Genomic DNA, 26,767 nt, shown 5'->3' with positions numbered 1-26,767 from the left:
CTTGCATACACATATACTAAGTAGTCACACATACATGTATACTGCAGAATGCTCAAACAAATAAATATGAAATTTACAACGACACACCTAAATTTGCTCACGCACATACACGCAAACTCTCCACACACGAGACGTGCGGAACTCTCCAAGCACATACTTGTATACTTAAAGTACACACAAACTATACACGCACATACTCCGTGAGACGAGAGCACACACAAACACAAACTCGCGCACATACTCTTCTATGTCATTTTGTGTGTCTGTGCTTGCGTCTCAAATAAGTATGTGCGTGTACGTCTCATAGGAGTATATGTGTGGATAGTTCCGCACGTCTTGTGTGTGTAGAGTTTGCGTGTATGTGCTTGAGCGACTTTAGGTGTGTCGTTGTGCATTTCATGTATTTGAGCATTCTGCAGTATGTATGTGTGACTAAGTATATGTGTATGCAAGTTTTTTACGTGTGCGTGAATGAAGTTTGATTAAAGGCGCCTTATACTTAATGTAACAATTTACCATTGTAAATTTTGCAGTAAATTGTGCCACATGTGCAGTGAATTAACATTCTTAAAAGTATGTTGATACAGCTGTATGTGTTGTGTGTGTGTGTGTGCGCAGGTGAGTGTGTGGATGTGAGTGTAGCTGTACAAAAATATGTGTATGTTTGACAGTGTGTGATTTGTGTCTGTGAATGTGTGAGTGGGTGTATGATTGTAAATATCAATTGGTAACTGTACAAACATGTGTGTGTGTGTGTGTGTGTGTGTAGGCGAGTGTGTGGATGTGAGTGTAGCTGTACAAAAATGTGTATGTTTGACAGTGTATGATTTGTGTCAGTGAATGTGTGACTGGGTGTATGATTGTGAATATCAATTGGTAACTGTACAAACATCTGTATGTGTGTGTGTGTGTGTGTGTGTGCAGGTGTGTGTGTGTGTGTGTGTAGGTGAGTGTGTGTGTGTGCAGGCGAGTGTGTGGATGTGAGTGTAGCTGTACAAAAATATGTGTATGTTTGACAGTGTGTGATTTGTGTCTGTGAATGTGTGAGTGGGTGTATGATTGTGAATATCAATGGGTAACTGTACAAACATCTGTATGTATATGTTTGTGTTGCGTGCGTGTGTGTGTGTGTGTGTGTGTGTGTGTGTGTGTGTGTGTGTGTGTGTGTGTGTGTGTGAATGAGTATATATGAGTGTTTGTATGTGTGTATGTGTCTGTGAGAATGTCTGAGTTTGTGCGATTATGTATGCTTGCTTGTGAGTGTGAATATTAAAGGGTTAGTTCACCCAAAACAATTCTGTCAGTAATTACTCTTCCTCATGTTGTTCCAACCCCGCAAGATTTTTGTTCACCTTTTTGGAAAACAAATTAAGATATTTCTGATGAAATCTGAGAGCAGTCTCACTCCTTCATAGGCTTCTATGGGATCGAAACTTGCCAGCCCCAAAAGTTAGACATTGTTAAAATATCTTAATTTGTATTCCAAAGATGAACAAAAGTCTTACAGGCTTGGAACAACATGAGGGAGGGTTGATACTGACATTTTTTCATTTTTGGGTGAACTAACCCTTTAATATGTTTGGGTATGTGTGAGAGTGTGTGTGTCTACATAAATAATAAATTGAAGGGGAAAACCACATACTTACCAAGAATAATGAGCCTGGGTGTGTCTGGAATCACCTGCTGTGCCTCAATGTCTGCCTGGGTTGCAGTGACCTAAACATATTAAAACAACATAAAGCAAAGTACAGAATATGAAGCAACTACATAAAATGTGAGTATAATGAGTATAACTTGTCAAATATTGTTAGTGTTATTTATCTACCTAAAAATACTTTTCCATGGCATATTTTTAAATTATTAAATTGTTTCATCTTAATAAAAATATTTAGAATATTGGCAATGCACAAAAGTACAAACTTTTTAATGCCACTATAGGAAAAATAAACAATAGATGTGTTTGAGATAGAGAAATACTTGCATCTGCCAGTACGAAGAGGGATTCCATCACCTCCCTGAAGAAGGCCATCAGGAGCAGGACAACTGAAGATGCCATAAAGTCTTGATCTTGAAGTGTTCTTGAGTCGTTCTCCATCTCATTTAGCAGAGACTGAATCTCCCCTCCCCACTTCAACTTCTGATGTTGGAAGTAGTTGATGATTCGCCTGCCTTTATTCTGTATTGCCTCAGTCAGTCTTGAGAGAATGTCAATCCCAGTCAGCTTTTCAAAGTGAGAAAAGAGACATCTTTTCTGGAAAAGAAAGGGCCACTCATCCAGAACATCACTGAGCCTGGGAGGAGGACTGGAGTTGATGAATTGGCGCTGACATAGGTACGTTATGTCTATAAGGTCATCAACCTTCACGCTCTCTGCCCCTCTGGGTCCTTCCTTTCTGTACAGAGTTACTAACATCTGCCTTTTGACCTCAAGAGAATCTATTGTCTCTCCCTCAGGCACGTTCTGAGGTTGCCAATTGATGCAACCATAACTGTCTACTTGATTGCGGGTATTTTTGGGCTGGGAGGTTTCACCATCACTCTCGTTTGTCCTCTTCAGTCTTCTTACTCTAGAGAGCGTATTGCCCCTGTTGACATGTTCCACTCTTGTTTTGATCTGATTCAGGATGGAAGTGTAACCACAACCTAAGGGCTCTCCCTCATCTGTTACATCACCAAGAGTTTTAGGATATTGAGCAACTATATTCTTGGCTATCTGAGAACATTCAGCTCTAGTAGGGTTTTGGCATTGTATCCGGATTGCGTCCACAATAACTCTGATCATCTGTAACCTGTCGGAGTTGGCTGCCCTTTTCTCCGTAGAAATGGCCTGTCGGAGAGTTGGAGCCATCTTCTCCCAAGGCACATGGAAAGTGGTGATCCAGCTAGGTGGACATTGGGGAGGGTTTGGCTCAGGGGAAATAATGGAGGGTGGAGATGGCATTAGCAATGGAGAAAGAATAATTGACTGTGGCTCTAGGGCAGACTCTTGAGAGAAGAAAAAAAGAGAAGTTAAAAGTCAATCAATTGAATACATTTTGTGCATCTGCAACACCCTGAGCCGTGTCTTTAAAGCGTGCACTATTTTTAAGTGTAAAATAATAATATTATTAATACTATAATAACACAACAAATAGTCATTTCCCTACCCTGCAAAAAATGTTTTTCTTACTCAGTGTTTTTGTCCTGTTTCCAGTCCAAATATCTCAAAATTCTTAAATCAAGATGCGTATACTAGATAAGTCTAATGCCATAAGATATGAAGTCTTGTTTTCTGTTGAAAAAAATCAAATTTAAGTGAGTTTTTGCTTAAAACAAGTCAAAATTTAAACAAGACTTCATATCTTATGGCATTTCACTTATCTAGTATACGCATCTTGATTTAAGAATTTTGAGATATTTGGACTGGAAACAAGACAAAAATACTGAGTAAGAAAAACATTTTTTTTGCAGTGTATTAGTATCATTTGTATGATTATCAAAATAAATACAACAGGCAAGATGATTTGTTATGAACCATTATGTTCAAGGGTAGAATTTGATCATAATGTTAAAGAGCAGAATCTACCCAATACATTCACATATACCTATGATAATTATTTGGCGGTTGAGAAATGTAACAAACATGTTGTCATCAGTGTGAACACATTTGTACATCAGAATATCAAATTGGTACAGTTTGCCATCTAATTTTATCCTTGGTTCTGCCTCAGCCACATACAATAATGATGTTTCAACTAAAATGTAAATAAAAGCATTGCACTTATTACCAGTGTTTGGAAAATTAACTTTTGAAATCAGTTAGTTTATTTTGTTACTTGATCTTAATATTAACTAACTAGTTACTTCACTAAATAAGTATTTACACATTGCTCACTTATGACGACATTAATGATGATATTGTACAGAAATCATTATAATTCAGCATCACAGCCTTAAGTAACAATCTGTTGTTTATCTAACTAATTACATCCAACTAACAGTGATTATATCTAAGCTGATCTTATTGTGAATACATAATGTTGATTTATGATTTGGTATTTAAAGTGTATGTTATTGTACTGTATTTGTCCTGTTTGTTTCTACTCATTTATGTTCGTATTACGTTGTAAATCTGAGCAAGGATTTAGTTTTGCTGCATACTAATGTTGTTTAGTTGGAATGACAATAAAGCACTTTGAAATTGAACTAGAATACATAGAAGCTAATTTTGGTATGTAAGTTCTGTTATATTTAACTACAAAATTTTAAATCAACATACCTCTCTTCTGAAAACCATCTATGAGTTTGCGACACTGTAAGGGTGTCAATATATCATTTATGTCCTCTTCCTTAACATAAATCAGATCTGAAACTTCTTCTACTCCAACAACCAAAAGCAGTCGCTCAACTAATGATTTCATGCGATCCTCATCCAGGTTTGGTAGTACTGCTGTGACAGTGTCCACAATTGTTTCAGGCATTTTGTTTCAGGCTTCAACACCTGCAAAATTAAATACAGATAGCGTGATGAAGGGCAACAACTGAAACACCACACAAGTCATAAATTGGTAGTGGGTAGTAGTCAACTAGACTGTCTATGTCCACACAGATGTAGTCCCCCTGTAGTCAGGTGATGAACCCCAACATCAACCATTAAAACAGACTGGTGCTTCTCCACAATCAGGTGAATTCTGCTTTGATTGAGTAAAATTAATAAAATTTTCCCAAACACAATTCCACTGTCACTATCTGCCACTGCCACCACTAGACCCTTACAATATTTTGTATTCTTGTGCACTACAGCAGACAACTCTGTAATGTTTGTCTTGTTGGCCAATGTCCTGCTAACCGCCTGCTGAATGCCAAGACTGTAGAGCCTCTCTTCAAATTTACTTGTTAGTCCGACAACTTCAATGTTTGGAGAAAACAGCTTCCCTGTGCTTAAATATGCCTGCAGCAATTGGTGCCGTTCTGCTAGTGAGCTGCACAAATTTTTGAAGTTGTGTAGTCTCCTTGCACACTGTTTAAAATAGCAATGCTTGCTTTCAAAACATAGCGTCCAAAGTCGAATCAGAGGGCCAAAATGTAGAATGAGGTCTGGATAGTGCATTAAGTAGTGGTGTTTGGCTTTTAGTGGACAGTCAGGGAACATGGTACTTCTGAAGTGTATATATTCTCCAATGAGAATCTTTAAGTATGCAATCTGGTCACGGCTGATTTTTGGTGCACAGATCAGTTCAACTATTTCCCTCAGTTTTAAGCACAGTTGCCAAACTTGGTTGTCAACTGGATTCTGAATACGATCCCCAATGTAAAGAGGAAACAAGCGTAAAAAGCACCAGTTCTGCACTGCATGACCCCCAAGGTTCTCCCTATCTTTCTTAACTTCACAAGGCCTGTTGTTCTGATCACTCCCTGAATATGTGAACTGTGAAATGCACCTGTTTAACTGGACGTATGTAAAGTGTTTCTCAACATTTACAAGATGACTAATGTACATTGCCATGTCATAAGAGACTACCCCTTCAAACAGGTCATGGCCTAAACAGGGTGGGAGACCTGGACTGCACACATGAAAGTGTTTCAGGTTGTTGAAAACAGAATCAAATTTGATTCCGTTGACCATAGCTTGGCCACCACTGAGCTGCTCAACACTCTCTCTGTAGTTTTCAATTGTCCTTTTTGGGCCAACTTTTTCAGGTTGTTTCTGAAATGTGGCTCTGTCTATCAAACAGTAACGACAAAAGTAATTGCTTCTGCTAAAATTCTCTGTGAATCCTCCAATACAATGTGATCCAAGATTGTCCCCAGATATGGCTATCAGTGCTCCTTTCAGACTACCATCATTGGTTTTAAAACCCAGCTCTTCTATATCTTTCAAATCAGCTACAAGAGGGGAGAACATTTTCTGTTGGCCAAAGAAACGAAAGTCTTCCTCCCTGCAAAGCAGTACCAACTGCATTTGATCAGTACACGAGCGATTGTGGGGTAATATTTCACCGAGAGTCAAGTACACAGCCAATATCTTGTGCTTCTTTTTACCAGATCCAAGAGGATTGGCAACCTCAAATGAATCCTGATACAGAATTATTGACAAAGATAATGGGGAATCATTTAAAAACGTATTGTTTTTTATGTTTTTTATGTTTTTTCCATCCAGCACATCTGTCAAAACATCTGTCTGAGAATTTGACATCTGCTTCATTTTTGTCTGTCTGTACTGGTCCTTAACTACTGATTGACCAAGAAGAGAATTCAGTGTCTCCTTGATTGGTACATACTGAAAGAAACGTTCCCTGCCAGCTTCATCAGCACCTAGATCAGGGGTGGGCAAACTACGGCCCGCGGGCCACATACCTTAGGCTGTTTAATCCGGCCCGTCGAGTATTTAAAAAATTGTCTTAAGATCGCATTAATTTTGCCTTTTTCTTGCAATACTTTGCGTTATATATAAATTGCGTTGCATATATTTGACAATCGGAATATCAGATATGTCATGCCATAGCTAACAAATGTAAAAAAGGAAAAATGACATAAAGCAGATCATCCTTCATTCAGCGCTGTTGTGGCTGCGGTGTGTCACGTAACAAGCTAGACGCGTCACCATGGAAACCAAACAGACAGCGACTAAAGCGCATAGACTTGGTGCACGTTAATGTTTTTTCCTTTTTTTGAAAACTCACAGAGAAAAAAATGTTTGGTAACCGCTTGCACACGTTTAGTTTTTCCTTTGATTTTTCTGCTATTTAGTTTTGCTACTCTGGATTTGTGGATGTATCCTGACTGATTCCGTTTACAAAACCTTTATCGCCCGGCTTTCGACTACGCTCCCCTGTCTGCCATGTAACGTACAGAACCCGGTTTTGTTCATTAAATGTTCTGATCTGCATTTGCTTTTTATGTTTTATTTTATTATACTTAAAATAAATTTGTATATTCGTTTATTTCGTTTTTTTCCACAAATGTATGACTTTTGGAAGTGCAAATTGATTGCCATGCAGTTTTAATAAAGTTGAATTAACGTAACCTTCTGTCATTTTTACTCTTCTAAGTGTACACTTAGGTGTTTTGTTTCTAATTTACGGTTAGGCCCATTCAATAATAATAAGGATAAACAATATTTAAAAAGTATAGGCTATAATTATCGAACATCTGACTAATTAAAAATTAACCTCAAAACATAACATGCTAAATGGGGGATATCTAGCATAAAAAATGTATTGTCAGAATGTCGTCTCTCAGTTGTTGAATTTCGCGCAGACGTTGCCACAACGTAAATGTGTTTGCTCAGCCCGATCTCATGAAAGTGCGAATACCACGAATTGTATTTGTAGTTCTTATGAAACTCAGTTTTCGCGTGCATATGATACGCACTTAAAGGGATAGTTCGCCCAAAAATGAAAATTCGGTCATTTACTCACCCTCAAGTTGTTTCAAACCTGTATGAATTTCTTTTTTCTGCTGAACACAAAAGAATATATTTTGAAAAATCTCGGTAACCAAACAGTTGATGGACCCCATTGACTTCCATAGTATTTTTTTTCCTACTATGGAAGTCAATGGGGTCCATCAACTGTGTGGTTACCTACATTTTTCAAAATATCTTCTTTTGTGTTCAGCAGAAAAAAGAAATTCATACAGGTTTGAAACAACTTGAGGGTGAGTAAATGATGACCGAATTTTCATTTTTGGGCGAACTATCCCTTTAATTGCGTGTAATAGGCACGCACTCCGCACCCCTAATCCTAACCAAAGGGTTTACAGTGCGCAGCATATGCACGCAAAAAAAAATATTTTTGGCGTAAATGGCACGAGAAATAAAATTCGTGGTATAGATACGCACTTTCATGAGATCGTGTTTCATAATCTGCTACTGGGCCGGCCCTCTGTCAAATTTTAAAACCCAGTGTGGCCCTTGAGCCAAAAAGTTTGCCCACCCCTGACCTAGATAGACATTAGTCGGCTCAACGTAGTTGAAAGACTTCTTGAAAAATGATTTTCTTGTTTGGTTAGATTTCATGGGCCCTTCATGGCACTCTTTAAAGAGATCTTCCTTTGACACATCTTCTAGTATCTGACTTATTTCACTGTCCTGCAGGTTCAACATAGTTAACTTCTCATGAACCTTGGAGAGTACACACTTCATGCCTAAGTTGTGCGTCTCTTGAAATTCCTCTATAATTGTTTGAATAGTGGTAGCAGGAAGAAGCATTTTAGCTTGCATTTTAAGATAAAAGAGAGCTAAGTTGTTCAAAAACTGACTTTGGTCAGGCACAGCATCCTGCTCTGCATCTTGCACACTAATCACAGCTTCACGGAACATATCATCAGGTAATGTGGACTGCTGGTTTTGTTGGCTGTCAGGTGTAGTATGACAACCAGTTTCTTGGTAAGAAAATTTATGGGTTCTACTCAAATGAGAGGAAAAGGATGACCTAACCCGAAAATATTTGGTACAACCTGTAAAAGGACAGGCCACCTTTTTACCATCTCTTATATGACATTTTAAGTGTGCACACAGACTTGAAAAAACAGTGCTCTGGAATTTGCAATCTTCAATCTGGCATGTCAATATAACATTTTGGGGTTGAATGCTTTTAGTCGGACTCGGAACTAGTCTTGTCTTGCCATGGTGTCGATACATATGTGACTTGAAAGATTGAAAATTCTTAAAAGTGCAAGGGCACTCAGATACACCACAAGCAAAGAGGTACTTAGACACATTTCTGTGAACTTTTGCATGCATGGTGAATGCATTTAAGCGAGAGGTTGAGAAACTGCATGATTTGCAGCTGTAGTCTGACATACTGGACCTTTAAACTGGTCTGGGATTTTGGGGTGGTACTGCAACCTGGCGATGATGACCAAAAACTGAAAAAGACATGACAAACAAAACCTGTTATCCACAGCAGCAATACAAATGAGCAGACAGTGTAAGAGAAAAATGTAAAATTCTGTAAAAAGAAAAATAATAATAATAATAATAAAAAAACTTTAGATTTTAAAACTTTACGTTTAAAACATTATTATTAATATGGCTAATACTTACAGAAAACTCCTTCCCAGGCTGCAAATTGTTCCACAGAATTTACACTGTAAGTTAGAGCTGTAAAAAAAAAAAAAAAAAAATCCAAATAAATATTATTCAGTTAACTGTTATGTTTCTTGTTGAGGACATATAGCTATTTCATACATCTGCTTACAATACATAAAGGTTAATAAAAATAAGCTTCATTTGACCTTTCTAAATATTCTAGCTTGCTTTTTTGGCATGCATTTTAGTTATTTGTTGTATAATAGATCATTATTAACTCTGATAAAGTATTTAACAATTTATACCTTTATTCATATTTGTAATCATTATAATAATCATTATTTGTCATTACAAATCACAATGATGGTTCTCCCGCCTAAATAGTAATGAAGTTAAAGGCTAACGTTAAACTGGTACCAAAAGCCAATCTCTCTAAGACCATTTCACCCATTTTGCATTGCAATAAAGTGTAGTATTTTTAAGTAGCAGCTATTGTTTTACGGGCGTTTTTGTTTTTGTCTAAACGGCGTCCAGTATTTATCTTAGAAGTTCGTAAAATCATAAAATCAACAAGTTCGTCGTCGGGGAAACGGACTGCAAAAACGTTAAGCAGTTTGAGCAAAATATATAACGTTAACGTTACCTATAAGTTATGTGCTTGTTTTTACCACTGACAAGTTCGGATGTTATTGAAATGATCCCAACAGAGATAACAGATGATGTTAGACATTTTTTGCTATCATAAAATCATTCAAACGTCAGTAATTTCATCTCGCAGGCCATCGTAAAACATATTTATTGTAATTAAAACTGACAAAACCACCTCGATTTGTGTTCCAACAACAATCAAGTCTGTTTTGGTCGAAATAAACTAACGTTAGCAGCTATAAGGTCTTGTTAACGTTAATTCACGGAGTGATAAGATTTGAAAATGTCGGTAGCAGCTACAGCGGAGTTCAGCAGATCTAACTAACGTTAATAGTGTTTTTGCAACCGTCGCTGGCTAAACTTCCACTAAACTACCACTGTCATTTCACATATGTACACTATAGCGTAACATCATAAAACCTTATTATAAAATTAACTTACCAATTAATATCCAGATATCTGCTGACTGCTGAGACTTCATCCGTGAATGGTCTGGATTTGTGCTCTGACGTCACGCGCAGCATGCCCGCTCTCTGTTTACAGCAACCCTGTATTATTGCCTGGCATATTACAACCAGGTTACAGCTAGGTTACAGCAACATTAAAATGTACTGTAAAATGTTCCCGCTCGATCAAAATTACCCAGAATGCAATACAAATTACGGTATTTTACTGTAATATAGAAATGCAGTATTGTATTGTAGGTTTTTACAGTACTGTGCTGCTAAATCTACAGCAACATTTAACAGTGTAACAGAACCACAGGATTGTGGGATATCGTAGGCAGCGAATGATACACACGAAGTAACGTCCAAAGATAACCTATTTAGTCACTTGAGCCACATATATAATATGACACAAACACAGGCTGTTCTGTTGTTGTAGGTTTTGGGGCACGCGACACCTAATAACAGAAATTCAGATGAGGACTGTACTGTAATTTGGCTGATTAACCATGTAATTGCACCTTTGTATGGATTTGTGAGACGGATTTAGAGGTTTAATAAAGCTGTCAAAGCATCACATCTGTACATCCAAAGCAATGCAGATTTGTTGTACTGTGCAAAACATTAAGATACTTTAAAAAAAAATTAATATTTTAATAAGTATTTGATGCTCATTTAAACAAAAAGGAGATATTAAAACAATTGAAAAATCTAATTTTACACATTTGTCAATGCCATCTCTTGTGTGTAATATTTCTTTATTTATTATGTCTATATTATTGGGTAAAATAATATTTGAATAACACTCTATAACCCATCCAGGAAACAGTTCTGACAAGAACTGGCATTTTCTAAAGTTAAAGTGACAAAAGCAGAAGAGTTCAGAGCAGAGTAACTGGGTCAATACACAATGACCTCTGGGTAAGAAATCACCAACATCTCCACCATCACCATCTCATGAAAGTGCATATCTAAAGTAATTTTATTTCTTGAGCTATTTATACGTCAAAAATATTTTTTGTATGCAAATTATACACATTGTAAACCCCTTGGGTAGGATTAGGGGTGTGAAGTGCATGCGTATTACACGCCATAAAGTGCATATCATATGCACACGAAAACTATTTTTGGTGTATAAATGGTGCGAGAAATAAAATTTGTGCTATAGATACGCACTTTCATGAGATCGGGCTGGAAATCACTGAATTTAACTGATTATTCAAAAATGAGGTCTCCAATATGTTACTGATGACATAATTCTTTATTTTCATCTATTAACAATGAAACACGATCATTGTTGTTCCAGGTTCTGGGAGACTATAGAGCCTAATAGCAGGCTGTAAAATTAATACTCACCAAGCGCAAAGTATATGAAAAGCTGCAAGTAGATGAAAAGCTGTGTTGATTACTTTATTCAATCTCTCCTCCTGAAAACTACTGTTTCTTGTTGTTAATAATTTTTTTGATTTAGTTATGCTGGTAGTTTTAGCTGTGGTATCGAAATTGAAAAAAAGAAAGAATTGTGATTCTCTCACTGGTATCTAAAATGTTGCAGTTATAACTGATAAAAAATATTTATGGCCAGTAAATTTTATTAAGTGATGTGGCAAAAAGTTGGTTTTAGAATCTGTGAGAGGAGCATTTCTAATATAAGTTGATACATTAATATGGTCTTTAAGAGTGAGTCATCAAATATCTTTATGAGCAAGTCATTGGCTGTGTTTGAAATCAATTCACTATTCCCTACTTTACTCCACTAATATAGTCCACTTGGAACAATGAATGATAATGAGTGAATGAATTTGGATGGCTGTGGATGTCATCTTCTGCTGAGACGTGGGGAATTAATTCAACACGAATTTCATGGATTTCTCTGGCTCTAGAAGTTGATTGTATGTTGGTTGTACATCGGTAGTGTTTAAACAAGAATGCCTGCATCTAATGTTGTCCTTGAGCATTAGCAATAGAGCACAAGTTGGATCGGTTATAGTTTAAAGGCTGTAATTTACTACTTAAATTGCAATGATCTGTCCTGTGTAAAGTAAAGTATCTTTCCTGTGCTGTATGAACAGAGACATACTGAAACTTCATGTCTGACGTGTTCAGGAAGTGGCTTCAGGAAGCTGCAGATCAGTTAAAGTGTGTGCATGTTATTCTCAATATCAAGCAAATGAGACTCACTTTGCCATTCAAAATGGTGATGCCCTATAGAGGAATGATTATGATATAAAATCAATATAAATTATTTTTTATTCAAAATTTGATATTCTAAATAAATTATTGCATTACACTCACATGCACAATATAGTGGTAAAGTAATGTGGTCACTATAATTCTATGGTTTAAAACTGAAAAATCTGTATTGCTAAATACTTTATAGTCATTTTTATAGATTTACTTCACGGATGGTTCTAAACGTATAAGGCCTGGAACACACTAGGTGATTGTCAAATCTTAACTGATTTAAAAGGGGACATATCATGAAAATCTGACTTTTTCCGTGTTTAAATGCTATAATCGGGCCCCCGGTGCATCAAAAAACATGAAAAGTGACAACCCAGTAACTTTTATTTTGTGAATGTTTTAATTCCCTTTGTAAAGCACATTGAATTGCTGTGTCAATGTCAAATGTTTTTTATTTTATTTTATTTTTTTAATGTTGATAAATATATACATAATGTCTGTATTATAGTATATATTTATCAACAGGAGTTGAAGAGTTATCTGTTTTACTGCTTTTTATATTGTATTGTTCACTGTAATCTTCTTATTGGGTCTCATTCATGAAACATTCGTAAATATACGAGTAAATATGTGAGTGATTTGCGCGTAAAGACACATTCCCGAAAATTCTTCTCCTGATTCACAAATACTTCGTAAACGTCAGATGTGATAGTGAAATGTGTGTGTGGGTTAATGAATTCCAATCAGTCGTAAATGGGACACGCGTGCACGCTCATTCTCAATTACCATAAATCCCGCCCATTAAAACCGACTGACAACTATATATGGGCATCATATTATGACACGAAACGAAGGATTTCAACATGTTCTCTCAAAAGCGAATGAAGAAGAGAAATTTCTCAGATGCAGAAATTGAAGTTTTATCAGAAGTTCATTCAAAACGCCACATTTTATTTTCAAGCGTACATAGTGGCGTATCAGGTCCTAAAAAAAAGGATTTTTTTAGGTAATAATGCTTTAGGTAAAAATGCTTGGCAGCATATTACAGACGCAGTTAATGGAGTTTCATCTGTTAATCGAACAGTCCCAGAGGTGAAAAGAAAATGGTTCGACATGAAGCTTGACTGCAACATGTGTGACTTGCGGAATAAACAGCTTGAATATAAAATAAATAAATAAATAAATAAATAAAAAGACTTGCAGACTTGTGTTCCATTTGCAGATGCTATTACTGGCTCTCGTAATAAAAGTAAAAAGAAAAAACGTATGTAATTACTATATATAATATTTTTTCAAAATGCTGTGTAAATATGTACCTGATTACGGTGAATTAAAATGCAGCCTTATTAATGAGCAAAACGTTCTGATGTTAAACGCACTATTTACGCGTGGCTGGGAGCAGGTGTAGATTTCTTTCGTACCAACCAACATTTGGGAAATACGAACATTTTAATGAATCCGAAAATTTACGCCAGAACCACTTTACACACGATTTACACAAAAATTCGTTCTGCTCGTGTTTCATGAATGAGACCCATTGTGTTTTTTTAGGTAGACAATTTTAAGATCTGTCCGGGGACAACGGATGAAAAATAGCCTTTTGGGTAATTCTGGTGCATTTACAGCAATGTTAATTAATGTGCACTGTCCCTGTCAAATAAATTAATAAATAAATAAAATAAATTTTGCCTTGTTTTAGTCAAGACGTCAGGGACGGCTATTAGATGTCTTTTAAACACAAAATTGCTTGCTGGGCTGTCACTCACACGGCCGAGTTTCACATATACATCAGAAAGGGGAAGAAAAGACTGTCACAACTTCTGCTTCATGTCTACTGAAGGGTCTGATGGCACTTTTTTTTTTTCACACATTGACCACAAGTTTGTGCCACTAGCTTTAAAAAGAAGACAAGTGCTGATTAGATCTAAAAAAACAAGGAATAAAATAATTTAATGTTAAAGAGAAGAATGTCTGATAGTATTTATGATGATGTGATCGGGACTGAGTCTGAGGGAAGGCAGACAGAGAGAATGGAGATGACAGTGGAAATCTATGAGAGTGCAGAACGTGTGAGAGATCATGACTTCAGGACAGAGATAAACACACACCAACCACTTCAGCGTTCAGGTAATCACATTCATTACTTTGATAGAAACATCACAGTCTGCACATATTCAGTCATCTAATGTCATAACTGTGGTATTCAGGAAGTGATTGTGTGAAGATCATAGAAACATCACAGTCTGCACATATTCGGTCATCTAATTTCATAACTGTGGTATTCAGGAAGTGATTGTGTGAAGATCATAGAAACATCACAGTCTGCACATATTCGGTCATCTAATTTCATAACTGTGGTATTCAGGAAGTGATTGTGTGAAGATCATAGAAACATCACAGTCTGCACATATTCAGTCAGCTAATGTCATAATTGTGGTATTCAGGAAGTGATTGTGTGAAGATAAGAAGCTCAATAGCAGCTACAGTGTGTTTGGTCCTACTTTTTGTTCTTCTGATGCAATTATTGGATTTGGATTAGGATTTATTGGATTAGACTAACCGTTTGTATTTAAAAACAGAGCAACATGTTTACTCAGCTTGTGTGTTGTAGTTAGGATGGTCATAAATCTGATATCTGAAATGATTTTATGAACTGAACTGTAACCTGATAACACTGAACACAACTGAAGCACAGCGTCAGTCTATTGTTATTTATTGATGAAGCAAACCTCAGGGGCCTCATTTATAAAACTTTACGTAGGAATTGCGTCAGAAGTGGCGTACGGATGAAACATAGGACGTGCGTACGCACAAAAATATTCTAATTTATAAAACCATGCGCACGCACATCCTACGCAGTTTTCCCTTAGTAAATCACAATCACTTCTAAATGTAGCGCAGCTTTTGCGGCTTCATGTCACGCCCACAGTTGCCCATAAATAGTCTGTGAAACGCACATAAGTTAATATTCATCGATTGCAAAATCATGGCTAACACAGAGAGGAAAACCAAGAAACGTAACTTCACTCACGTCATTACGCATTGTGATGGCATCATGGCATTTTTGATTGCGTCTGACAAGCTACAGATGTGTTATGAGGATGAATTGCATAACATGCCAATATTATTGCAGAACATATTTCACTTTTCTTTTTGCAAATATGTGTTAATTTGCATTTCTGTTGTAATCTTTGTTTGTTTGTTTTACACTGCAGATCGATCAAACGGGTGTTCGGCTGTTAATTGTAAGACTTGCTTTGTGAAGTCTTCATGTTATTTATAAGAGGCAGTATTGCCATTTCTTTTACACAACGGTCTACAGTTTCGCACACTTTCACGTGTTTCTTCCATCTGCCGAAGGTGTCGCCATTTCTCATTTCACCCGTTTTCGTGCGTACGCCTGGGTCAGAGTTTGCGTGAAGGGCCGCACATTTTCCCGTCAAGTTTGCTTTTTATAAATACCAATTATTGCGAAGAGAGCGGCGTACGCCTTCTTTGGTGCATACGCAACGTTTATAAATGAGGCCCCTGATGAGGTCAGGTGTATTTGAGTGTCAGAAAAACTGCACAGAAACAGCCAGCATTAGTTTGGTGTTATCATGATGGTTTTATGGAAGACCTGAGGCCTTCATATTCATGTTCATGAGAATGCTGCTCTATCTTTGTGTTGCTGGAGAAACAGAGAAAACACAGATCATAAAAAGTGATTTCAGCCTTGACTTAAGTGCTGTTAGTCACAATCCTTACACTGTAAATTATTTGGCCGGACATTTACAGTAAATTACTGGCTACTAGTTGAATTGGTTTCGCATGAAGTTACTGTATTATTTTTATCGATTTTCATCGCATTAGTGTAATTTAGCAGAATGATCCTGTAGAATTACTGTTTTTAACTGTAAAGTTACTGTAAATGCCATCAGATTACTATAGCAATGTGCTCCTGTAGAATTACTGTATTTAATTTGTGAAGTTAGTTAATGCTAGTGACGTTACATTTGACACTGAAGCTTCAAAGCGAATATCGTGTACACAGCGCAATTTCTCATGAAGCTCCGAGCCGGAGCGCGTATTGTTTTCAGAGAAACACGTGATCAATGAAAAACGAAATCTCACTTTCTTTCCAGTCACGTGAATGCTTTACTTTGCATGTCAGAATGTTTGAACCCACACCACTACTCTACAGGTTTTTGGAAGTTTACGTCCATTTATTAAAAACTTTTTTTGTAATATATATAAATAAGCCTACAGCCTATGTTACATGATCATATATTCTGACACATAAACAGCATAGAAACCATAAAATAATTAGATCAACATTTACTTGCATCAAGCAACTCTGTTGGTATTTTTATTTCTGTATAGTATTAATATAATTGTTACATTTATTTTATTACCACACTTTAATATGTGAATTATATTATCAGAAAACTGAACATTTAGCATTGTCAGGCTTTTATTTGTGCTTAATGGACAAAACACTCAGCTGCTCATAAACATGGCTGCTATAAATTTGACCTGCTACAAGATGGCGCTGTTTTCGACACTCTTGATGCTTCAAATCTTTTCCCGAAACATTCAGGGGAAAGTCTCAGTGCTTCACGAGGCTTCATTTGCCCATCCTACTTAATGCCATCAGATTACTGTGAATTAGCAGTATTTTCCCTGTATTTAACTGTGAAATTAGTAAATGCCATCAGATTACTGTGATTTATCAGTATTCCTCTGTAGAATTAATGTATTTAACTGTGAAGTTAGTTAATGCCATCAGATTACTGTGATATAGCAGTATTCCTCTGTAGAATTACTGTATTTAACTGTGAAGTTAGTAAATGCCATCAGATTACTGTGATTTAGCAGTATTCTCCTGTAGAATTACTGTTTTTAACGGTGAAGTTAGTAAATGCCATCAGATTACTGTGATTTAGCAGTATTCCTCTGTAGAATTACTGTATTTAAATGTCATCAGATTACTGTGATTTAGCAGTGTGCTCCTGTAGAATTACTGTATTTAACTGTGAAGTTAGTTAATGCCATCAGATTACTGTGATATAGCAGTATTCTCCTGTAGAATTACTGTATTTAACTGTGAAGTTAGTTAATGCCATCAGATTACTGTGATATAGCAGTATTCTCCTGTAGAATTACTGTATTTAACTGTGAGGTTAATGTCATCATATTACTGTGATATAGCAGTATTCTCCTGTAGAATTACTGTATTTAACTGTGAAGTTAGTTAATGCCATCAGATTACTGTGATTTAGCAGTATTCTCCTGTAGAATTACTGTTTTTAACTGTGAAGTTAGTAAATGCCATCAGATTACTGTGATTTAGCAGTATTCCTCTGTAGAATTACTGTATTTAAATGTCATCAGATTACTGTGATTTAGCAGTGTGCTCCTGTAGAATTACTGTATTTAACTGTGAAGTTAGTTAATGCCATCAGATTACTGTGATTTAGCAGTATTCTCCTGTAGAATTACTGTATTTAACTGTGAAGTTAGTTAATGTCATCATATTACTGTGATTTACTGCCTTTGGCTTGCTCAGTTGGGGATATTTTGGGGATATTTAATTTTATTCTATCAATCAATAAATTCCACTAGAAACAAACTTTGTTGTATTATTTTATTTTAATACTGTGAAGCTGCTTTGATACAATCTGTATTGTGAAAAGCGCTATACAAATATACTTGATTTGATTTGATTTAGCAGTGTGCTCCTGTAGAATTACTGTATTTAACTGTGAAGTTAGTTAATGCCATCAGATTACTGTGATATAGCAGTATTCTCCTGTAGAATTACTGTATTTAACTGTGAAGTTAGTTAATGCCATCAGATTACTGTGATTTAGCAGTGTGCTCCTGTAGATTTACTGTATTTAACTGTGAAGTTATTTAATGTCATCATATTACTGTGATATAGCAGTATTCTCCTGTAGAATTACTGTATTTAACTGTGAAGTTAGTTAATGCCATCAGATTACTGTGATATAGCAGTATTCTCCTGTAGAATTACTGTATTTAACTGTGAAGTTAGTTAATGCCATCATATTACTGATTTAGCAGTGTGCTCCTGTAGAATTACTGTATTTAACTGTGAAGTTAGTTAATGTCATAATATTACTGTGATTTTGCAATCTGCTCCAGTAGAATTACTGTATTTAACTGTGAAGATAGTTAATTCCATAGGATTACTGTGATTTAGCAGTATTCTTTTGTAAAAATACTGTTTTTACCTGTGAAGTAACAGTTAATGCCAATGCACAAAGCAGTGCGTGCTTACCGTTTTGAATATCAATCCTGCTAAACACTTACTTTATTCCACTCCGCTCATGTTAATATTGAAATATTCGCCAAGGAACACTCAGGTAAGATGATGTAACATTAGAACAGCCTTCTATCTGTACCGTTTTTTGCTCGCTGTTTTGCTATTATTCTCGTGCACTGACTCGTTCACTAAGATGAACAGCCAATTAGAGTTCTCTCTCTCACCGACGGCCCAACGCTGATTCAACATGTCGAATCGGCCAAAAAAAGCCGTCGAGGGCCAATTTCATCTGACGGTGTGGAACAGACTGAGAAAACTCAGTCGAGCTAGGCTCGAGTTCACCCAGATACTCTTAACCTTATTAGCTTAAAGATTATATGGGCAAACAAACTTTTTAACTGTCATAATGCCTACATTAAAGGTACAGTCTGTAAGGATGACAGCTAGTTGTCGAAATAGGTACTGCAGTCCAAATTCAAAATATTGGAGATCGTTGTTTCCCCGTCCCCTCCTCCTCAGACTCGACGCTCACGTGGGTTGCCAGTTTGAGAACACACAATAGAAACAGGCACAAATGACAATGAAAGCCGAGGAGACTTACACACAGCAAGTTGATGAGCTGATTTATCCACGTTTTAATATGCTCTCATTCATTGAGATTTTTAGATGGGGATTTTTAGGTCGGGTAGAATCTACAATCTCTGACCCAGTGTGTTTGTTCGTTTCCAATACTCTGTGTTTCCTGCCAACTGGCATCCCAGGGTGTCGAAATACTATTAAGGTGAACCGGCAGTGGGCGAGATCACACAGACCAGAACAAAAAACAGACATTCCAACAAAGAACGGGTTAAAGAAATAAGTAAAATAACTGGCTGTAGAAGTGTTTTTCAGAGAAACGAGTATGTGAACTCAGCATGTTTCCTAAATATCTGCAAAAAAATCATACAGCACCTTTAAGGCCACAGCTTACATTACAACTTTATTTCCCAGCGGTCACCGCAGAAAAATGCTAACGTTGTTAGTACTAAGGCTATAGTTAACACATGACCAATGTTTTCTAAATGAGGCTCCAAAGAAATTTCCGACAGTGTATCTAATGTCTCACAGTTTGCTTTAACACTAAAACCAACATCTTTAAATTTGCATGATCAAACCTACGTGAGTACGTTAACTGCTAACAACATAACCCACAACTATTTGGTTAATACTTTTAAATTACATGCACTATCATGTTGTTTAATTGAGCAAATTTTGACATTTTAACACTTCCCACTGAATCCATTAGATGAGACCACAGAGGAGACGAGAGAGCTCAGTTACAGTGTTCTCAAAAGACTGAGTTTACAGTAGTTTCCTGCATTATTTTCACAGTAAAATTCTGAATACGGTATTTTGAAATATCACAGTTAAAGCCTGTGTGGTGATAATGTAATTTACCGTTATTAGTTACATCTTGTAAAATCCTGGAAATAATTTACACTGTAGGTTCTCTGGTACACAAATGAAAATGTTTTGAAGATTTCTTGAGATAAAAAAAAAAAAAAAAGGTTAAAAGAACACGCTTTAAAAGCGCTATAAAAGTATCATCAAATATGACCATATGAGCTGGGGGTTTATTCCGAGTCTTCTGTATTCATATGATATGTTTGTGTGAAGAACAATCTGAAATTCAAGTTGTTGTTTATTGATCAACTTCTCCAGTGAGCTGTTAAAGGGTTAGTTCACCCAAAAATGAAAATTCTGTCAGTAATTACTCACCCTCATGTTGTTCCAACCCCGTAAGACCTGCGTTCATCTTCGGAACACAAATTAAGATATTTTTGATGAAATCTGAGAGCTGATCACTCCTCCATAGGCTTCTAAGTGACCGAAACTTGCTGGCCCAGAAAAGTTATTAAAGAGATCGTTAATACAGTCCAAGTGACAACAGTGGCTCAATCTTAAGTTTATCAAGCGACGAGAATACTTTTTGTGCGCAAAAAAACAACAAAAATAACAACTTTATTCCACTATTCATTTCCTTCTCTCTGGGCCTCGAGTTAGTTCACGTAGTGTTTTTGCGTAGCGCGTCTGTGTTGCATGTCATCACTGTTGTGGCAAAAATTCATTAAACCAGGGTACCCGCGGGGGCTTAAAAGCATTGAAAAAGTCTTTAATTTGATAATCTCAAATTAAGGCCTTAAAAGCCTTGAATTTGGTATACAAAGTCTTGGATTTCGTTACAAAGGTCTTAAATTTTTTTTGCCTTTTCTATGATTAAATTCATACCGTAACAAAATTAACTGTTACTAATGTAGACTGTTAAAAATTAGTCGCGTAACGTTGAGTGCACCTCGCGCTTCACGTCATAGAAGAACGCGCGAAAGCGTGCGCACCCGTTACGATGGTTACTAATCAGAGCTTTTCTGTTAAAAGAACATGTTTTCTACCCGGTCTTTTCAGTAGTATCTGGCCACAGCCATCCACGCGCGCTCTCTCTATATTGTTGAAGAAGCGCGGATGATCTGAAAACACAGACAAGCTGGAGTTCAGCGATCTTCATTTGAGAAGATCTGTCATGAGCCGCTTGCGCTGTTTGTGCGACTAAATCTGCGATCAAAATGCAGGCTGATATACAGCAGTGTTTTTCATGTTGATCATTATGCGAGCAAGAATGCAATGTTTCCCGACTATCCACACGATTTCAAATGTGACATTGATTTTATACAACAGTAAAAAAAAAAAAAAAAAAAAAAAAAGGGGTAACATTAAGTGATGTACTACATTTTAAACAGTATTGTTAGGCTTATTGCTCTATTTTGCAACAAAATCTGTGGCATTGACCAAGACAATGAGTTACCGCCACCTACTGGCGATTTTAATATCATATTTTTATTAATATTAAACGTTTTTTAACATTGAATATTTATTGAACATTGTTTTATTTAAAGCATTATTTATTTTTTAAAGGTATTATAAAGGTGAAAAATGAAATGGAAAAATCGATTAAATGGGGCAAATATTGTCCCTTAATGGAAAGATGTGACTGCAGTCGTGGAAGAGAGGGGGTACGGCACTCTAAAAAAATTGGAGAACTAAGGAAAAGGGATATGTGGAATTGCACAAGTGCTACTGCTAAAGAGTGCAAGGTCAATACAGCCTGTTAGCTTAATTTTAATTTCTCATAAGCTTAATCGAATTGGCCTAGAGAGAATAATTATGACATTTTCTGTCTAAAGACTACATATAAAATAGCTACCAAAATTAAAGTAACTGCAGTTTGACTAAAAGTAATGACTAAAAGTTGACAAAAAATGCAAACACATTTCGTCAACTAAAACTATGAAAGGCAGAATGACTCAAATGTGACTAAGACCGATAAGCATTTTCGTCTGAAGATGAAGAGTAAGACTAAATCAAAAATAGCTGCCAAAATTAACATTGGCCTAAACACGTGCACGCTACAACGCTGCTGCGTATATATTTTATATGACTGATAATTTACATAAAATGTATTATTTAATTCAAGTAGTCTACTTGTACATAATTATTTTTTAGGGTTTAAAATGTATACAGATTTGACATTTTCCCCTCATACTTCTGTCGGAATTGATACGAAGTTGGCATTGAATTTCATTTGAAATGGTATTAAAAAGGTCTTAAAAAGCCTTGAATTTAAGTTGGAGGATCCTGGGGGTACCCTGTAAACAATCATCAACTGCATAAGAGACACTCTGAAATTCAAATGATCATTAAAAAGTATTTTATTCTTGCAAGAAGGCCCAGTTGCCACACAGAAGTCACCAGTACAGTCTGTGAAACAAGTGCGACAACGAGGGAGGAAGAAACAGAGCCTTTATATCTTTTCCAAGGTCTCTTACAGGCCGGCTCTTATCTATAGAAGGACAGGTTTTCTAGTGATCTAATTCTTCTGAGTTTATTCCTACAAACTCAGAAGTCCCAAATAGGACCACCTCTGATCCCAAGGGGTCAGAGGTTCCCTTTTCAGCTGTCTCCCCCTTTGTCTCACAGTGTTCACATTAGTTCAGAAACACAAGTCATCTATAATATTATTTCAAAGTCTTACTGCAAATGGAGATTCATACTGCAATCAATGAAAATCAAAAATTTCCATTACATCATGTAGGCTCATTATTGGCCGACGCTGGTCATGTGTGTGATGCGTGTCGTACAACACTGACGCGCTGCGCAAAAACAATACGTGAACTAACTCGAGGCCCAGAGAGAAGGAAATGAATAGTGGACTAAAGTTGTTATTTTTGTTTTGTTTTGCGCACAAAAAGTATTCTCGTCGCGTGATATACTTAACATTGAGCCACTGTAGTCACTTGGACTATATTTACGATGTCTTTAATAACTTTTCTGGGCCAGCAAGTTTCGGTCACTTAGAAGCCTACGGAGAAGTGATCCAGCTCTCAGATTTAATCAAAAATATATTTTGTCTTAATCAAAAATATCTATAAGATCTTACGGGGTTGGAACAACATGAGTAATTACTGACAGAATTTTCATTTTTGGGTGAACTAACCCTTTAAACGATGCAACTGAACAAGAGTCACCCTGAAAATGTGTTAACTTGAACCCGGCTGCTACATATAACCACACTACCACAATTGCCCATTTAGCAAGAGCTTTTTGTTATGCAAATTCATTGGTATTATCACACAGGAAGTCACATGTTCTTGTACTTTGACACTTATTGGCCTCATTTACTAAATTTAGAGTCACAAATAGCAGAGGACTACAGAGTAGAAACACACATAGCTTCCATCATTTCCATGACCAAGCGAACAAAAATGTCTCAGCGTGTTTATGGCAATATAAACACTGATGGAACACAAGATCTGGACAGAGGCACTCAGAGAAACCATACAGGTAAACATAAAACACCATTAGGTAATTAATAAAACCTTTATCATTATTTTCTTCACTTTATTTTCAGGAAGTGATTGTGTGAAGACCAGAAGCTCCAGAGCAGCTCCAGTGTGTTTGGTGCTTCTGTGTGTTCTTCTGCTGACTGCAGTCATAGTGCTGTGTGTCCACATCCATACCAAGAGCACAAACTACACAGAAGAGAGACAACAGTTACTAAACACGATTACCAACCTCACAGAAGAGAGAGACCAGCTACTAAACATGATTACCAACCTCATAGAGGAGAGAGTCCAGCTACTAAAGGACATAACCTTGACAAATGCAAGTGATGGAGTAACCAAGAACAATTACCAGACTAATGAAAGAGACCAGTTTAATCAGGAGAGAAATGAACTGTGGAAGATGGGTAATGTTAAACTAGTCTTTTCATAATTCAGTACCAGTGGTAAAAAGTGCTAGTAGATGATCTGGTTCTGTTTACAGATGGATGTATTTATCAATCCAGTTTTTACTATATGTCTTCTGAGGAGAAGAGCTGGTCTGAGAGCAGAAGATACTGTACAGAGAGAGGAGCTGATCTGATCATCGTAAACAACAGAGAGAAAGAAGTGAGTGAAAAATAGACTGACCACCGAAGGTTGTGCTGCACTCTTACAGTATGAGCACTCAGAAACACAGACGTCAAAGAGTTAATTCACCCAGAAATGACAAATCTGTCATCAACTCCTCAACCTCCTCTCTTTTCAAACCCATAAGACTTTGTTCTTCTTCAGAACACAAATGAAAGATATTTTTAATGAAATCTGAAAGTTTTCTGTCCCTCCATTGAAAGTGTATTCACCCAAAACTCTGACAGTTCAAAAAGAACAAAATTGCTCTATGTTTGTTCGCTGATCAAAGTTTATATGTGAATAAAAGCTAAATTGAATCTGTTCATCATATAATGTGATCGTGTCTCTTCAGAATACTTGGATTAAACGGCTAAATTCATATGGATTTCTTTTACGATGTCTTTGTGAACTTTTTTAAGTGTCAGAGTTTTGGGTGAATAGACTGTTAATGGAGGGAGAATATATGGATATGAATATATTTAATATATATTAAAATATCTTTATTTGATGAATGAAAGTTTTATGGAGCTGGAACAACATGAGTGTGAGGAACTGATGATAGCATTGTTCATATTTAGGTGAACTAACCCTTTAAATGTAGTTTCCTTGTTGGTTCTACTAGGAGCTTGTTCAGAAGATGTCTGGAAGCACTGGAGTCTGGATGGGTCTGACTGACGGTGATGTGGAGGGCAGATGGACATGGGTTGATGGCAGCACACTGACCTCTGGGTGAGAAATCACTGAACTGATTATTCTCTAATAAATGATCATATCTCACAGTCTGAACATCTAATGCTGATCTGTTGATGCAGGTCCTGGAAGTTGACAGAACCAAATGGATATGAAAAAGAGAACTGTGCTGTGTTATATTCATCAGGGTGGTATGATTATCCATGTGAAAATGCTTTTAAATGTATCTGTGTGAAAAATATTTAAAAAATGAGTAATTAAATATATTTTAATCACAGCCGTAATAACATGTGAACTGTGTTGTACTTGTAACTGAGTCAAGTTTCTTAATATTCTCCCCATAGTTGTAAATAATGACAGTCACTACTTTATAGTGACAGTGTGTAAAGTATATATACAACATGATGACATCTTATCACAATAAATACATTATTTATTAACATTTAATAAATGAGACCAAACACTGAGTTCAGTCAAATATAACCAACAGTAGTTTGAACCCAGACCACAAATGATTAGCTTTGATGGAAGACTGAAGATTAAACCTTTAGATGACACACAGCTCATATGCTGAAGATTGACCAGATCAAAACAGTGATGGACTAGTTAAAGGGGTCATGACAAATCAAATCAGCCCTGATCTTTTGACTTAAAGGGATACTTCACCTCTGGAAAGATGAATGTGTATTTAAAATAGGTCATTTATGTAGAAGAAATGTGAAGAATGTTTTGAATTTGGAGCTTTCTAGACTGAGAAAAGCCAGAAAATGTATTTTTGGCTTATGTGGATGAAAGACAACAACTCCCAGAATGCACTAGGAGGCCACTCCCAAGCCACGCCTACCGGTAAGAGGGCGCAGTTGAAAACAACAATGCTAGTCCACTATTGAGACTCCGTTTTCAGTTTGCCAGGGATTTCGAGATCGCCCAAAATGTCCGGGATTCGGCTTTTGCGTTCTACAGTCGCCATTCATTATGTTTACTGTGGCGAGCAGGACAAGGCTAGGGCCGCGGGAGAACGGTGTGAGGCCGGTGGTGTGATTACTGAGACACGCCGGTCTCGTATCTCTCACGGAGGAGCGGGAATTTTCTTAGCAATGGTAAAACGCACATCAACCGATCACTTGTTTAGCGTTCATGTAAACACTACATTCAGATTCACCAATCGGAATGAATTCAGTTAGATTGAAACAAAAGGTGTGCATGTAAACAATGAATGGCGACCGCAGAAAGCAAAAGCCGAATCCCGGACATTTTGAACGATCTCACCCGCCGGACAAGTCTGGGAAAAAGAGAATGGTAACCCCTACTACTCAGCTTTCTCCACAGAACAAGAGCCTGCTAGCTTAGCTTCCAAAGAAAGACGGCTGACACTGTGTGTACATTCTGTGAGTGAGATCCCACCTCCTATGGGCGGGTTGAAAACATGCGGGACAGCCCCTCCTACTGGCTGTAGTCTTTAGCCTCTGGCCAGAAAATCCTCCGATGACGCAAAATGACGATTTTTGCGTCATCGGAGGATTTTTTCCATACAAAAAATACATAAATCTCTTGTCTCAGGGGGATATTAGGGTGGAAAGCACGGTAATTCGAAAATAGGTTTTCTACTAATACAAAGCTTAATGCTAAATCCTGAAGTATCCCTTTAAGAGGTATTTGTACCATTAAGACATAGCTTAGCAAAAAATAGGTGTCGGTTCTATTTCTAGCATTGCAAGCTCTAAACCTGTTAACATGGGAGCCGAATTAAAAACGGACACGCCACGCAGCTGAGACGCTTACGCCACGCATCCAGTGTGTCACTGGCCTAAGAATGTAAAAATCACTAAACAACCGTAAACAGGACGGCGCAATGTGGCATTAAGTCATTTATTGAGCAAAATGGCATTTAAAAAGCAAGAGAAGGATTGCTTTTGGCATTAAATTGTCAGAAGAAGAATTTTTACTATTATATGATCTAAATAAGTCTAAAAAAAACTAGATTTACCATGTAAGCAACACTTGACTTTTAATCTAAACTCATTACTTCAGA

The 26,767-nt window shown here is 36.8% G+C and overlaps 1 protein-coding gene across 3 annotated transcripts; it reads left to right on the top strand.

The window, feature by feature from the left end:
• Positions 1 to 14,101: 14,101 nt before the first annotated feature.
• On the top strand, positions 14,102 to 25,119 carry LOC311081858 (C-type lectin domain family 17, member A-like). 3 transcript variants are annotated; one of them, XM_084112560.1, is made up of 5 exons: positions 14,102 to 14,418; positions 23,502 to 23,840; positions 23,918 to 24,042; positions 24,668 to 24,774; positions 24,858 to 25,119. In XM_084112560.1, the coding sequence occupies exons 1-5, from the start codon at positions 14,244 to 14,246 to the stop codon at positions 24,979 to 24,981; spliced, it is 870 nt and encodes a 289-aa protein (XP_083968686.1). In that variant the 5' UTR covers positions 14,102 to 14,243; the 3' UTR covers positions 24,982 to 25,119. The 3 variants fall into 3 exon arrangements, with proteins under 3 accessions (XP_083968686.1, XP_083968687.1, XP_083968688.1); XM_084112561.1 differs by lacking the exon at positions 14,102 to 14,418 and adding an exon at positions 23,310 to 23,434; XM_084112562.1 differs by lacking the exon at positions 14,102 to 14,418 and adding an exon at positions 23,341 to 23,413.
• Positions 25,120 to 26,767: the final 1,648 nt, after the last annotated feature.

This window comes from Abramis brama (genome assembly GCF_963993115.1).
Source record: "Abramis brama genome assembly, chromosome: 4".
Lineage (NCBI taxonomy): Eukaryota > Metazoa > Chordata > Actinopteri > Cypriniformes > Leuciscidae > Abramis > Abramis brama.
Note: the sequence above shows the minus strand (reverse complement) of the source record. Positions and strands in the feature narration are given on the sequence as shown.

Coding starts and splice junctions, on each gene's coding strand:
- LOC311081858 (XM_084112560.1), top strand. CDS start 14,244: ATGTTAAAGAGAAGAATGTCTGATAGTATTTATGATGATGTGATCGGG. Junction 24,043..24,667: donor TAAACAACAGAGAGAAAGAA/GTGAGTGAAAAA, acceptor TGGTTCTACTAG/GAGCTTGTTCAGAAGATGTC. Junction 24,775..24,857: donor GGCAGCACACTGACCTCTGG/GTGAGAAATCAC, acceptor CTGTTGATGCAG/GTCCTGGAAGTTGACAGAAC.